The 14,508-nt window shown below is 35.4% G+C and overlaps 1 protein-coding gene across 2 annotated transcripts in view; it reads left to right on the forward strand.

Annotated features, from left to right (window-relative positions):
• IARS2 (isoleucyl-tRNA synthetase 2, mitochondrial) overlaps window positions 1-14,508 on the forward strand; it is a 68,161-nt gene that overhangs the window by 28,552 nt on the left and 25,101 nt on the right. For both annotated transcript variants that reach the window (XM_079929481.1, XM_079929482.1), the window contains 9 exons: window positions 676-824; window positions 909-958; window positions 1,039-1,148; window positions 1,236-1,326; window positions 1,941-2,056; window positions 5,118-5,287; window positions 6,017-6,107; window positions 7,407-7,558; window positions 9,613-9,773. In XM_079929481.1, coding sequence (XP_079785607.1) covers window positions 676-824; window positions 909-958; window positions 1,039-1,148; window positions 1,236-1,326; window positions 1,941-2,056; window positions 5,118-5,287; window positions 6,017-6,107; window positions 7,407-7,558; window positions 9,613-9,773 — 1,090 coding nt within the window. The remainder of the gene's footprint in view (window positions 1-675; window positions 825-908; window positions 959-1,038; window positions 1,149-1,235; window positions 1,327-1,940; window positions 2,057-5,117; window positions 5,288-6,016; window positions 6,108-7,406; window positions 7,559-9,612; window positions 9,774-14,508) is intronic.

A 14,508-nucleotide genomic window follows, 5' to 3' on the forward strand; every position in this document is an offset into this window, starting at 1 on the left:
GGTTTCTTATTGTGGCAGCTTCTCTTGTTGCAGGCCACGGGCTCTAGGCACATGGGCTTCAGTAGTTGTGGCTCTCGGGCTCAGTAGTTGTGTCTTGCGGGCTCTAGAGCACAGGCTCAGTAGTTGTGGCACACAGGCTTGGTTGCCCCATGGCATGTGGGATCTTCCTGGAACAGGGCTCGAACCCGTGTCCCCTGCATTGGCAGGGGGATTCTTAACCACTGTGCCACCAGGGAAGTCCCTAAACTATTTTATAGTTGGATATGATTGTGAAGATTTCATACTTCCTTATGAATGAGTATTATTGGTTGTACTGGTTAATTTTGTTTGTGCGTATATATAATGAAATAAGAATTGTTCTCTGACCTTTTCTTAAACTGAGAAATATGAAGAATAACTTTTCCAGTTTATTTTTTCTAAAAGTAAGGCCATTTTATGATCTCTCAATAATAGAGGAGATGGTAACAAAATTTTAACTTTTGAAAGTTTAGTTAATTTTAAAATTTGTTGTAGGTATCTTCTGAACACTTTAACTTTCAGATAATTTTCCTATTAAAAATTTTTATAGTCTAAATTGTGTACAATACGTGCATTTAGAGAGATACATGCTAAACCACGTTTAAGAATTTGAATTAATTTGTTTTCAAAAGCTTTTTGTTTCTTTATTGTTTTTAGCTAGATCATTCGCCAAGGCAGCAATTGAGAAACAGAAATCGGCATTTATTCGTTGGGGAATAATGGCAGATTGGAATAATTGCTACTATACATTTGATGGAAGATATGAAGCCAGACAGTTGAGAATTTTCTATGAAATGTATGATAAGGTAATAAAAGTCTTTTTTTTTCTTTGAGTATGTTAAAATATGTGTTACAGAATTCCAGCTTTCATTTTTCTTTGTCTTTAATAGGGCTTGATTTATCGATCTTATAAACCTGTGTTTTGGTCTCCCTCATCAAGGTATTTATGTCTTTTTGGTATTCAAGGGGAGAATTTTGTGAGGGTTCCAAATATTTATGTTTAATATTTTTAAACCTTAGGACTGCATTGGCTGAAGCAGAACTTGAATATAATCCAGAGCATGTCAGTTGCTCAGTATATGTAAAATTTCCTCTCTTGAAACCTTCTCCTAAGTTGGCATCACTTATAGGTAAGATTTATCTGTTGCTTGAGTTTATTAAAGTTATGGAATTATAACATTTGATTTGCTAGCATATTTGAAATTTTATTTTCACAGATGGTTCATCTCCTGTTAGTTTCTTAGTCTGGACCACCCAGCCTTGGACAATTCCAGCCAATCAGGCTGTTTGTTATATGCCAGAATCAAAGTAGGTATATTATTGCAATTTTTGTTTTATTCATAAATAGGATCAATTCCATTTTTAGCATTATTTTGATCTTATTTAATCCTTATTATCCTTTTAAAATTAGTGAATTATAACTTAGTTCATATAGATTTTATTAAGCTTTAGTTCATATAGATTAAAGATTATAGGGCTTCCCTGGTGGCGCAGTGGTTGAGAGTCCGCCTGCCATTGCAGGGAACACGGGTTCGTGCCCCGGTCCAGGAAGATCCCACATGCCGCGGAGCGGCTAGACCCGTGAGCCATGGCCGCTGAGCCTGTGCGTCCGGAGCCTGTGCTCTGCAACGGGAGAGGCCACAACAATGAGAGGCCCGCGTACCACAAAAAAAAAAAAAAAAAAAAAAGATTATAAGTTTCAGTTCATATAGATTTTATTAAGCTTTAGAGGATTCTACTTAAGACCTTATTTCTACCTTTTTTGGAAAAGAAAACAGAAATGTAAGGAATGAAGTCCCTTGAAAATAGTACTTTTTTGATCTTAAAGTTAGTTTTTCTAAAATAATGTAAAACATTTAAAATGTTATCTGTGGTTTTTCTTTTTTCATTATTAGTAATTTACTCCTAAAATTTTATTTTAGGTATGCTGTCGTGAAGTGTTCCAAATCTGGAGACTTCTACGTTTTAGCTGCAGATAAAGTAACATCTGTTGCTTCTACTTTGGAAACAACATTTGAGGTTATTTCAACATTTTCCGGTAAGGATTTACAGGTATTCTGACCATCAAAGTCATCAAAATATTGGGTTGATCTTAGTTTAGTACCTTGCTGAAGATTTCTTATTGTGAATCAAAACAGATATGGCCTCTACCTTTCTAGAATATATTTTACATTAATTAAACTGAAGGAGAATATGCATTGAACATGATAGGAGTATAGAAAATGTGAACATTGACAAAGGCACAATAGATTAAAAACAACATTTTTGGCAAATACCCAGTGGAAAATTAGACAGATGCCCTTTGTACAACATATAATGTACAAATTTCCCTCTAGAATTTTATTCAAAATTAAATTATTGAAAATTACTTTTATCTGATTTGATGAAAGGAGCAAGGAAGGAAATAAATACACTTATTTTGGGATATATGATTTTAGTAAGGAAATTGAATAAATTCTGAAAGTTATTCCCAAGATAGCATTTCTATCAAAAGGATCCTTAGTAAGCTATAATTTGGGACTTCTGAAATAGTGGCTGATTTTGAAATATAACTGTGGATGAAAGAATGCTCAACATCATTAATCATTAGAGAAATGCAAGTCAAAACTACAATGAGATATCATCTCATACCAGTCAGAATGGCCATCATCAAAAAAAATCTACAAACAATAAATGTTGGAGAGGGTGTGGAGAAAAGGGAACCCTCTTGCACTGTTGGTGGGGATGTAAATTGATACAGCCACTATGGAGAACAGTATGGAGGTTCCTTAAAAATCTACAAAATAGAACTACCATATGACCCAGCAATCCCACTACTGGGCATATACCCTGAGAAAACCATAATTCAAAAAGAGTCATGTACCAAAATGTTCATTGCAGCTCTATGTACAATAGCCAGGACATGGAAGCAACCTAAGTGTACATCAGCAGATGAATGGATAAAGAAGATGTGGCACCTATATACAATGGAATATTACTCAGCCATAAAAAGAAATGAAATTGAGCTATTTGTAATGAGATGGATGGACCTAGAGTCTGTCATACAGAGTGAAGCAAGTCAGAAAGAGAAAAACAAATACCGTATGCTAACACATATATATGGAGTCTCAGGGGAAAAAAAAAGGTCCTGAAGAACCTAGGGGCAAGACGGGAATAAAGACACAGACCTACTAGAGAATGGACTTGAGGATATGGGGAGGGGGAAGGGTAAGCTGGGACAAAGTGAGAGAGTGGCATTGACATATATACACTACCAAATGTAAAATAGATAGCTAGTGGGAAGCAGCCGCATAGCACAGGGAGATCAGCTCGGTGCTTTGTGATCACCTAGAGGGGTGGGGTAGGGAGGGTGGGAGGGAGGGAGACGCAAGAGGGAGGAGATATGGGAACATATGTATATGTATAACTGATTCACTTTGTTATAAAGCAGAAACTAACACACCATTGTAAACCAATTATACTCCAATAAAGATGTTAAAAAAAAAAAAGGAATATAATGGAAATCTAGGGAAGTTTAAAATTACCTTTGATCCTTAGGGATGATATATCTTTGAGTTTCTTACAAAAGAAAAAAAAATCATAAGAATAGATACTCAAAAATGGAAAGATTGTCTAGCAAAGTAAGGAAGCCCTCAAAATGCACTGCTTTAGATATAAGCCAGTTAGAGGTTTAAACAAACTTAACAAAAATCAAAAGGTTTTTAATGTCAAAGGCATGAAAGAAGCTCCAGAATGTTTAATATTTAATACCCTTTGAACCTTGTTGGTGCATTAGGTAACTTAGAGGCTCCAGTATATTCTTTACTCCATACACCTCTCTCACTTCTTTTTTAAAAAAATTGATATGTAATTGATATATAACATTATATTAGTTTCAGGCATTCAAAATAATGATTCAATATTTGTATATATTGTGAAATGATCACCATAAGTCTAGTTAACATCCATCATCACACATAGGTGCAAATTTTTTTTGTTGTGATGAGCACTTTTAAGATCTAATCCCTTAGTAACTTTCAAATATACAGCACAGTATTATTAACCACAGCCCACCTCTTTTTTAAGTGCAAAAGGTATTAATAGACTTCCTTGACATGTTAGATGTGGTTACAGAAGTTGAGTGGCTTCTCAAAGGGTTTTTGAAAGTATTAAGGTTAAATTTAAAGGTCATTTTTCTAGACTGCATTATTGTTTCAAATTATTACTTTGTGAAAAATTAATTATTGCCATTTTTAGCCACCATGTTTCAGAGGAATATATATACTTCTCATTCGTGGCCTATATTTTCTTGTTTTCTGATTTGTAAATTGGGGATAAGGTTAGCTGCTTTGTAGTATTATGAAGATGAGGTAAGAATTTATGTTGAGTCTAGTACATGTGGGTGCCCAGTAACTGTCGGGTATTATTTATCATCTCTTACCTTTTTAGGGTAACATTATGAAAAGCTATGCGTTCCCGCAGAGATAGTATTAGAACGTACTAGTCATTGACCTGTTGATCTAGAATTTTTTGTCCTCTATTCTAAAAGGTACATAACTGCACATAAATTAGAGAAGTTTTTTTGGATTCATTTGATTATTTTTTATAATAATTGCTAATATTTTAAAGCATTTACAGTGTGGCAAGTATTGTGATAAGTACCCAAAATGCTTAACGTGCATTAACCCAGTTTATGTTCACAGCAGACCTCTGAGGTAGGAACCGTAATTGTTCACATTTTATAGATTCCTGAAGGTCACAGAACAAATAAAAGGGAAAGCCAGAATTTGAGCCCAGTCTTATCCCAGATTCTGCTCTTTTCAGCTGATGTCTATTGCTAATCTTAAAGAGGTAGAAGAATTGCTATAGAAAATAATTCTTTTTTTTTTTTGCTGTATGGGGGCCTCTCACTGTTGTGGCCTCTCCCGCTGTGGAGCACAGGCTCCGGACGCGCAGGCTTAGTGGCCATGGCTCACGGGCCCAGCTGCTCCGCGGCATGTGGGATCTTCCCGGACCAGGGCACGAACCCGTGTCCCCTGCATCGGCAGGCAGACTCTCAACCACTGCGCCACCAGGGAAGCCCTAAAATAATTCTTAATTGTGGCTTTCTTTCCGCACAGGTGTTGACTTGGAAAATGGTACTTGTGCTCATCCTTTCATTTCTGAGAGGGTGTCTCCTCTTTTACCTGCCAGTCATGTGACCATGACAAAAGGAACAGGGTTGGTTCACACAGCCCCAGCTCATGGTATGGAAGATTACAGTGTAGCTTCTCAACACAACTTGTCCATGGTACTGCTCCTCTTTTTTCCTTGTAAATTATTGCTTTTGAAGAATTAAAGCGATAAACCCTAACTAATGTCTTTACTTTTGATAATAATAATTTTTGTCATCGTAGTTAAGTTGTGAAATGCTTCTGTGCAATAAGCCTCCAAAGCCTCATTAACTCATACTAATTGAAAACGATTTCTCAGAATTAGCACAAAATTGTCCCAGAGTTAGAATTGAAGAATGCATAGGAAATGGAGGCATTTTTTTTTCCAAGTATTAAGTCACATAGACAAATTACTTTCAATCCCTGAAAAATGGCAAGTGGGTTTTACTAAATAGTTGAAAAGAGCCGGTTTTTAAATTTTTTTCAGACTAAACAGTCTTCTCTAAATTTATTTTACACACGTCAGTTACTTAGCAAGTTTTTCCATTTAGCTAAAGGCAAGTCTCAAAGTCGTCACAATGTATGTACACTGCCATAGATCTGTAAATTGAGGTTTTTAGTATATTTTGTTACTTTTTGTAATTAAACTTTAGGTGTATGTTTTAATAATACATTTTGCCTTTGGTGATTTAAATGTGTAAATTCACAAATTCTGATTGACTGAATAAGAAGTATCCAACTTTTCAGTGTAGTGAAAGACTAGACTATAATGAGATGTTTTATATAGTATACTGCTTTGCTAGATATTGTCATAAGATGAAATGTCTTGATACTTTATTTTAATTGTTCAAAATGACTCTTTTTAGGATTGTTTAGTGAATGAAGATGGAGTCTTCACAGATGCTGCGGGTCCTGAACTGCAAAACAAAGCTGTTCTTGAAGAGGGAACAGATGCGGGTGAGTACTGTTTATGTTGGTATCATAAATATGTATTTTCTGAAAAGCAGCCAGAAGTAACCTTTGCTGACAATTCTCTCATTTTGTACTTTCAACAAACAAAAAGCTAAAATTATATTTTATTTATATTTTATTTTGCCACATGGTTTAAAATGGAGTTTGGCACTTTTTCATCTTTTGCTTTGAAGTTGCTCTACTTGTTTAAGGAAATCAAGGCAGTCAACAGAGAGTGATGTTATTTTAGGGCTATAAAGATAGTCATCAGCAGTGTTAGTTTTGTGGAAGGATGAAATCAACCTTGGGACTAGATGCTGACTGTGAATCAGACACTCGCACTCCGTTTGTAACCCTTATATCACTGATACATATAGGATAGTTGATGTATCAACAATTTTAGGGGTCCTCCAGTCTTGAGTTTTCTTTCTGCCTTTCTATAAATATGGATCCAAGGACCAGGTACTATGAAAACCTTTCTTTGCCCACACTAAGACTAAGGCTAATTAGATCTGGTATATTAATTTTCTAGGGCTCCTGTCACAAGTTACCATAAATTTGGTGGCTTAAAACAACAGAAACTTATTCTCTCACAGTTCTGGAGGCAAGAAGTCTGAAATCAAAGGTGTTGGCCAGGCTCTGCTCCCTCTGAAAGCTCTATGGAAAAATTCATGTTTGCCTCTTCCTGGCTTCTGGTGGCTCCTGGTAATCCTTGGCATTCTTTGGTTTATAGCTGTATCACTCCAGTCTGCCTCTATTATAACATGTTCTTCTTTGCTCTGTGTGTCCTTTCTTCTTAGAAGGACACCAGGCATTGGAATTAGGGCCCACTCTAATCCAGTGTGACCTCATCTTAATTGCAGATTACATCTACAAAGACCCTATTTCCAAATAAGGTCACATTCACAAGTACTAGGGGCCAGGACTTGAACCTATCTTTTGGGGGGACAGAATTCAACTCAGTATACCTGGTTTCTTCTGGATTACCTGGAGACCATTTTAAGATTCATAGTATGAAAGATTGTGACTCTGAATTTGAGATGTAGAATTCTAGATGTATTCTGTCATCTTTGAAAAGAAGAGCCATGGGAGTGGCATAATTTGGAGTCTGATTAAGGTTTTACAGTTTCTGCTTTTATTGCCCGGAGATTCCCAGATTATGCCTTTGCTACCTGGTAGATGGCTACTCTTACTGTCACCTGTTGGCCCAGATTTAGTACTCCCTGGGAGTTTAGAGAGTTATTAGGATTTTCATAGTGCTTTTTAATTGTGTCTAATGTAAATTGTTATTAATTGTTTTTTAAGTTATAAAGATGCTTCAGGCTGCAAAGAATTTGTTGAAAGAGGAAAAATTGGTACACAGCTATCCCTATGACTGGAGGACTAAGAAACCAGTAGTTATTCGTGCCAGCAAGCAGTGGTTTGTAAATATCACGGATATTAAGACTACAGCCAAGGTATAAAAGGCATCCTACTGTAAGGGCTGGGTTTATCATTCCCTCAGTATGAAAGGTTTACATGTGAGGTTGGGGTAGGGTTTTGGGAGTAGAAGGGATTAATGCTATTATTATTTGGTTTCATAAACTTGTAGAATTTTAGATCTGGAAGGACCTTGGGTTTCCATCCCTTCATTATACATGCTTAAAGAGTTTAACTTGCTCTAATTTCCTGCCCAGTGTAGTGAAAATAGCATAGAATTAGGACTTCAGCAAATTGTTTAACCTCTCAGAACCTCAGTTTCCTCATCTGTATAAAAGTGATAATAATGCCTACCTCACAAGATAAGTGAATAAAAGTTCCCAGAACAGTGTCTGGCACGTAGTGGGCATTCAGCAAAACTCTTTTAAAACTCTTTGCTTCCTTAAAATTGAAATTGCAGTTCATTTGAAAAGCTATTTCTTTTGAGTTAACAAATATTTTATAACTGGCATTTTAAATATTAATATATATTTGAGCTCTTTCATTCAATACGTTTATGTATCTGTGTGTGTGTATATCTCATGAACAACTTGATTCTATTAAATGAAAGAACTCAAATATATATTTGGTAACCAGGCTGAGTATACAGATATTTTGCTTTACAGCTTGCATGTAACATTGCTAATATTAGTTGGTTCATTTGTTGACATGGCAATCTGGGGTCCGTGCCAAAGCTATGCAAGCAATTTATGCTTTCTACATTCATGTAGAGTGGATAACTGTGCTATGGACCGTTTGTTTTCTTCTGTTTTTTACATTTCTGTGAAGGCTGTTTTTCTTACCTGTAAATGTTATAATTTGTAACTTTCAGCTCTGCACGGATTTTTGTTGCAGAACATCTGAGTCTGATGCTGATGCAATACGCTGAAGCCATATTTTTTTTTAACTTCTTTATAGAAAATTTTCAGTTGTTCCTCGCAGAAATAGAGAGAATAATGTACTGCCATGTTTCCATCACCCAACTTCAACAATAATCACCTTTTTGCCAATTTTATTTTTATCTGCATCCCTACCCATTATCTACACTTCCTACCCATTGGATTATTTTAAAGCAACTTTTAGGCATTATGTTTTCCATAAATATTTCATCATGTATATCTGACATTTAGAATTAAAACATAATTTTAATGCCATTTTTACCACTTAAAAAAAATAATAGTTATTCCTTAACAAAATCAAATATCAAGTCAGTATCACGTTTCAATTTTTAATCAAAATAAATTGCGAATGTTGCCATTCTACCAGTAGGTGGTGCTACAAAGGGCTTTGGGGGAGGGGATTTCTGGTGGTTCAGGTAAGCGAGGAAACTGTTTAAACATGCTCTAAAAATGTAAAAATGTTTTTATTGATGGGTAGAGAGACTTTCTTTGAGACTTTTTAAAATGAAGTTATATTTTCACTTACGGATATTTTTAAACATTTTTGCTATACAATTCTTTTCTTGGTAATTAACAAATGAAAGCAAATGCTAGTAGTTTACAACTTTTGGGGGCGGGAGGTGGAGGGAAGGAGAGTCCTTGAGAGACAGCCAGTAAATAGGAAGTAACTTATTTTGAGAAAGTGTTTTCTATGTTGTAAACCATGCTATGTAAAATTAGGTTACATTGCAGTCCTTGTTTGTCCACCTAAGATAGTAGCTTATTTCTTAAGCATTTAAAGAAGAATTATTGAAATCAAGTTTGAATTGATTTTAACTGTAGTTTAATAAAGTATAATACTTCTACTAAACCTGTTATTACCAGTTTTGATCTAGGGTGCTTGGAAATTAGTATAAAATTTCTTGTCACATCCTCCAAAGGTGAAGTCTGCTCTGGATGTTATTTATTAGATCATTTGTGGTCCTATTTTAACATTGTCTCATTTGCTCTGAAATCTATGGTGTTTTTAGATTAGTTTCTTTTTGGTGGGGGAAGGGGGCATGTAAATGACTATAAACCTCTAAAATAAAGAACTGTATTAGGATAAATAGTGGCAGTTCTAGAAAATTTGTTCTGCTTTCTCTCACTGGACTTGATTTGTGAATCAATTGCAGGAATTGTTTAAAAAAGTGAAATTTATTCCTGGATCAGCACTGAATGCCATGGTTGAAATGATGGACAGGCGGCCATATTGGTGTATATCAAGGCAAAGAGTTTGGGGTGTTCCAATTCCTGTGTTTCATCATAAGACAAAAGATGAATTCTTGATCAACAGGTAGAACTCTTTCTAAAATTTTCAACATTTTAAAGTGAGTTGTATTTTCTTCAAAAATGGAAAAATAGTGGACTATTGAAAACTCTTGATATATGTTAAATAAAATATTCTAAACTGGCTATCTTTTTTGAGGGGAGTAAAATATAAATTTCAGAAAGATCCTTTCAGATGGATGAAATTTTAACAAACACTGGATTATTTTTTCAGTATTGATACGTAGAAGCAAAGACCGTGAATATTTTCCTATGAGAATTCATTATCCCTGACTGTGCCCTGTGCTGGGATAAGGTGTCAGGAGCCCAGAGATAAGCAGTGTTGAGTGGTGGAGCCCAGTATGTGATTTTTCTTCAGGAATTAGTGTCAGTCTTTCACTCCGAGTCTACGCTCCCTCTCAGTAGAAATGGCATTAGGTAATTGTATAGGTAATTTAAAATTTAAGAAACTATAATATAATTGAATGCACATAATTAACTCTAGTGATGATTACATTCCTAGTTATTTCTTTTTTCCTTAATTTTTTTTTAATTTGGAAAGATAATACATGAACCTAGTGAACAATTCAGAGTAGAAAAGCTTATACAGTAAAAAGAAGATTGTTTTCCCTAATCATATACTAGACCCTTTTTTGAGGCAGTAAACAAGACTGACATGGTCCCTGCTCTTGATGAGGTTGATAATCTAGCTAGTTTATCTTCTAGTAAATTAAGGTGGCTCTCAGTATTGTTGCTGTTATTAACAGATGTGGAAAGGGGAATATTAATCATTTCTTTTGCGAATACATCCTCGGTTATCATTTTTTTGGAGTAATTTTGTTTTGGACATTTTACTAAGTTATTCTAGAACATGAGCAAAGAGTTTGACTGTGTTTTGGTATTTTCACATTTCATCAGTTGAGGATTTAGTGAGAGTTTTGAAGGCATGGATGCCAGCAAGTAATGGAGAATTTAAGTAATGGAGAGATGACGGAGTTGAATGTCCTACCTTGGGGTTCATCATCATTTTTGTAAAAAGGTTCTGCTTTTCATTGTCAACATTATTAGTATTTCTTTAGGTGGTACTTTTGTGAGTATATGCATTTTAGGTTTTTTTTAAATTGTTGACTACACTGTTGGTTTTTTTTTTTTAATTACCTTTAGCCAGTATTAGTTAGTTCTTAGTATCCTTGGTGTGAAGGTTCCTTTTCACTTTGAAATGTTCCTTGTATCACTGCTTCATGGGTAATCTGACACCTTATGGCAACATGGTTCAGAGGGAAGAACTAAAGGCTCTGCCTTGAACAAATATTGAACCCTAAAACAGCTCATTTGCTTCAGTTATAAAGGATATGGCATTTGAGTAGGGCCTGGAGGATTAGGTGGCAAATGGGGGAAGGTGGTGGGATTAGGAGCTGAGGACCCAGAGTGGGGAAAACATAGCATGTTTACAGGAACCATAATGGGGCTGCAGGTTGTGTGAGGGGAACAGAAAGATAAACACCTAAGAAAGATTGATTGGGGCAAATTGAAGTGAGTCTTAAATACCAGGCTAAGGAATTTAAACTTTTAAGTAGGCATGAAGAGTCACGGTATGTTTTAGGAAAAGAAACTAGAGGTTAGAGACCAGGAAGTGATTTTAAGGCTATTGCAATATTATTACAACTTGGAGCTAAGATTGTTTGGCCTAAATATTGTTGCATATGTTGTTCTTAAAATTTAGAGCTCTAAAATTTAGAGCTCACATAAAAACTAATATCTTATTTCCCTTACTAAGAATTAAAGTTGAGATAAGTTTACACAAGAATTGCTTAAAATTCCACACTGGAGAGTTTTCTTTTAAGGAAACCTTTATAAGACGCTGCCATTGTTCCTCATTCTTTTCCATATTTAGAGAGCAGGATTTTTAGGGTGTTTCCTTGAAGTGATTCAAGTGGACCAATGTACGTATTAGTAAGTAGAGCAAGCTGGTTTATTTGACCATTATTTAATCACTACAATAAAATGGTACATAGATGGATTGGTCAGTGACCTAGGTGAAATAAATGTGAGCTTTGTCAGAGAAACAGAAGCAGATTTTCTTTAGGTATCATTTATGTTTTATTTATAGTCAATACATTTACATGGTATGTAACAGATTCTTTTCTGTGCATCTGCCGTTGTGTTGCTTGCATGGTGTAGTTGATTCTGAAGTCACAGAGATATACAGAATATTGGCCTACAGAAATGACAGACAAACAACCATACTGTCTGTCAATTCATAGGTCATTTTCCTGTACACCATTTCTGAATAATGACTCTAATCCTCTTCCATTTTTGGTCCTTTAAGTGACATAACAGTTAATTTTTAAAAATGGATGTTAATTCTTTGTCAATTTTTAAAGACGGCATGAAAGGCTGTCTTCTTTTTCCTCCTTAATCAAATGAGACTCAAGTGACCATAATTTTTTTTGTCTTTCTTGAATACGCCTCTACATTGAAGTGAGTTGGTAGCCATCAAAAGTAACAGCATCTCCACTGGAAATTGGTGCACAGTCCACATGGAGTTGCTGTTACAGTTGATGACCCCATTAAGCAGATCAGAAGGTTCCTTTTTTTTTTTTTTTTTTTTTCACGGTACGCTGGCCTCTCACTGTTGTGGCCTCTCCCGTTGCGGAGCACAGGCTCCGGACGCGCAGGCTCAGCGGCCATGGCTCACGGGCCCAGCCGCTCCGCGGCATGTGGGATCTTCCCGGACCGGGGCACAAACCTGTGTCCCCTGCATCGGCAGGTGGACTCTCAACCACTGCGCCACCAGGGAAGCCCCTTTCTGCTTTTCTTGATGAAAGTCTATAAATTCTCTCTTAAGGATACTAGTTTCACAGAAGAAAATCTTGATTTATTCATGTTCTGAATAAGCTGAGAGATGGATAGATTTGAAACTCTGATGTTTAATTTTTATTTGAATTAATGTTCTCATTTGCACTTTGTATTTTCTCAAGAAATAATTCCATTTTTGACTTTAACATCATTGATCATTTTTCTTAATCTGTAATATAATGCCTTTATAATTTAGGTGGAAATCTATTACTAATTAATAAAACAAATACTTTTTAGCATAAAAAAGATAAAGTATAGAAACATTTGCCACCTAGGAAGGAAAAGAGGTTGTTAGTTAAATTTCTTCCATTTCAGACCATTTAATCAATTTAAGAGTATTAATGCAATAGTTAACATGCATTTAGGAAACTTAGCCCCCAAATTCTGGAAATTGTGAGAAATTCACTAGAAGCAGGCAAGGATTTTCAAGTTTGGGTGTTAGCTTTAGCTACCTCAAATTTTTGCTCATGTTAATAGTAATGACCTTTTGGTGAAAAAGTTTGATAATGTTCATCAAATAAAAATTTCTCCAAAATTGTTTCCTGTCATCTTCAAAACATAAGTATAGAATTAAATCAAAAATAGAGCTCCCCCAAATTTCATTGTGTTCTAGAATTAAACTTAGTAAATAAATATGAAACATTTAGCCTCTTACCTCATTCTTATTCCAGTAACTTCCAGAAGAAAAGAATATTATAGTCCTTAATATTTTTGCTTTTATAAAGACGAAATACAGGAAAATGAAATGACAGCAACAGTTTGTTCATTACCTAGCAATCTTAATGCTGTTTAATTTCTGGTAACACGTTAAATAAGCTTCAGCCCAGTTGATAGCGAAGTTTAGAATGATTGGTTGGTGTTATAGTGGCTGGTACTACCTAGCGGATTTTCATGGATTGAAGCCTAAGAAGGACACATAATGCGTGTGTTTAGATAAGGCCGTTGCGTAAAGTACAAAGTTTTATGATGGACTTACTGCTTTATGAAATACAGCATTAAGATGGAAGCATAGAGATTATGTAGTGATAAGTGGTTTCACCCACTTTTATCAACAGTAATTTATACGATCTTTAGGTTATAAGTTAACTGTGTGTGTGTGTTAAGTATAGGGTATAATTAACAAAGGGGGGAATTCTTACATTTCAAAAGACAAACTTTGACTACTTGGGTTTTTTGGAAGAATAGTTAATATCACTAGAAATGCCCATAAAATTGTCTTAAAACTTTTTAAATCACCATCTCAGTTTTGTAATAAAAAATTACACTTCTAAGTATTTATCTGAAGGAAACAAAAGGACTAACATCTCTTTTTTTTTTTTTTTTTTTTTTTTTTTTTGCGGTAAGTGGGGCTCTCACTGCTGTGGCCTCTCCCGTTGCGGAGCACAGGCTCCGGACACGCAGGCTCAGTGGCCATGGCTCACGGGCCCAGCCGCTCCGCGGCATGTGGGATCTTCCCGGACCGGGGCACGAACCCGCGTCCCCTGCATCGGCAGGCGGACTCTCAACCACTGCGCCACCAGGGAAGCCCCAGGACTAACATCTCTTGTACAAAGATATATATATATATATCTGTAAGGATGTCTAATACAGTTGTTTATAAAGAAGTGTAATCATATGAAAAAGAAGAAATAATTAAAGTCAATTCTGGAAGAATGAATAGGTAGCCATTAAAAATGGTAGCTTAGCTCTTAATGGTTGTGTATGAAAATCAAATAAATGTAGCCCATCCTGACATTTGGCTGTTTCTAAGTTTTTGCTAGTGCTATAATGAGTATCTTTTGAGCACTTGTGCAGCATTTACTTGTATTTTTTATCAAAATTATCCTTTCAGATTTTGTTTGAATGTTAAATTTATCTTTATTTTGCAATCTACTATAGTTACCTCAAGTTTGGAGGTTATATGT

This window comes from Stenella coeruleoalba, assembly GCF_951394435.1.
Source record: "Stenella coeruleoalba genome assembly, chromosome: 1".
Taxonomy (NCBI): Eukaryota; Metazoa; Chordata; class Mammalia; order Artiodactyla; family Delphinidae; genus Stenella; species Stenella coeruleoalba.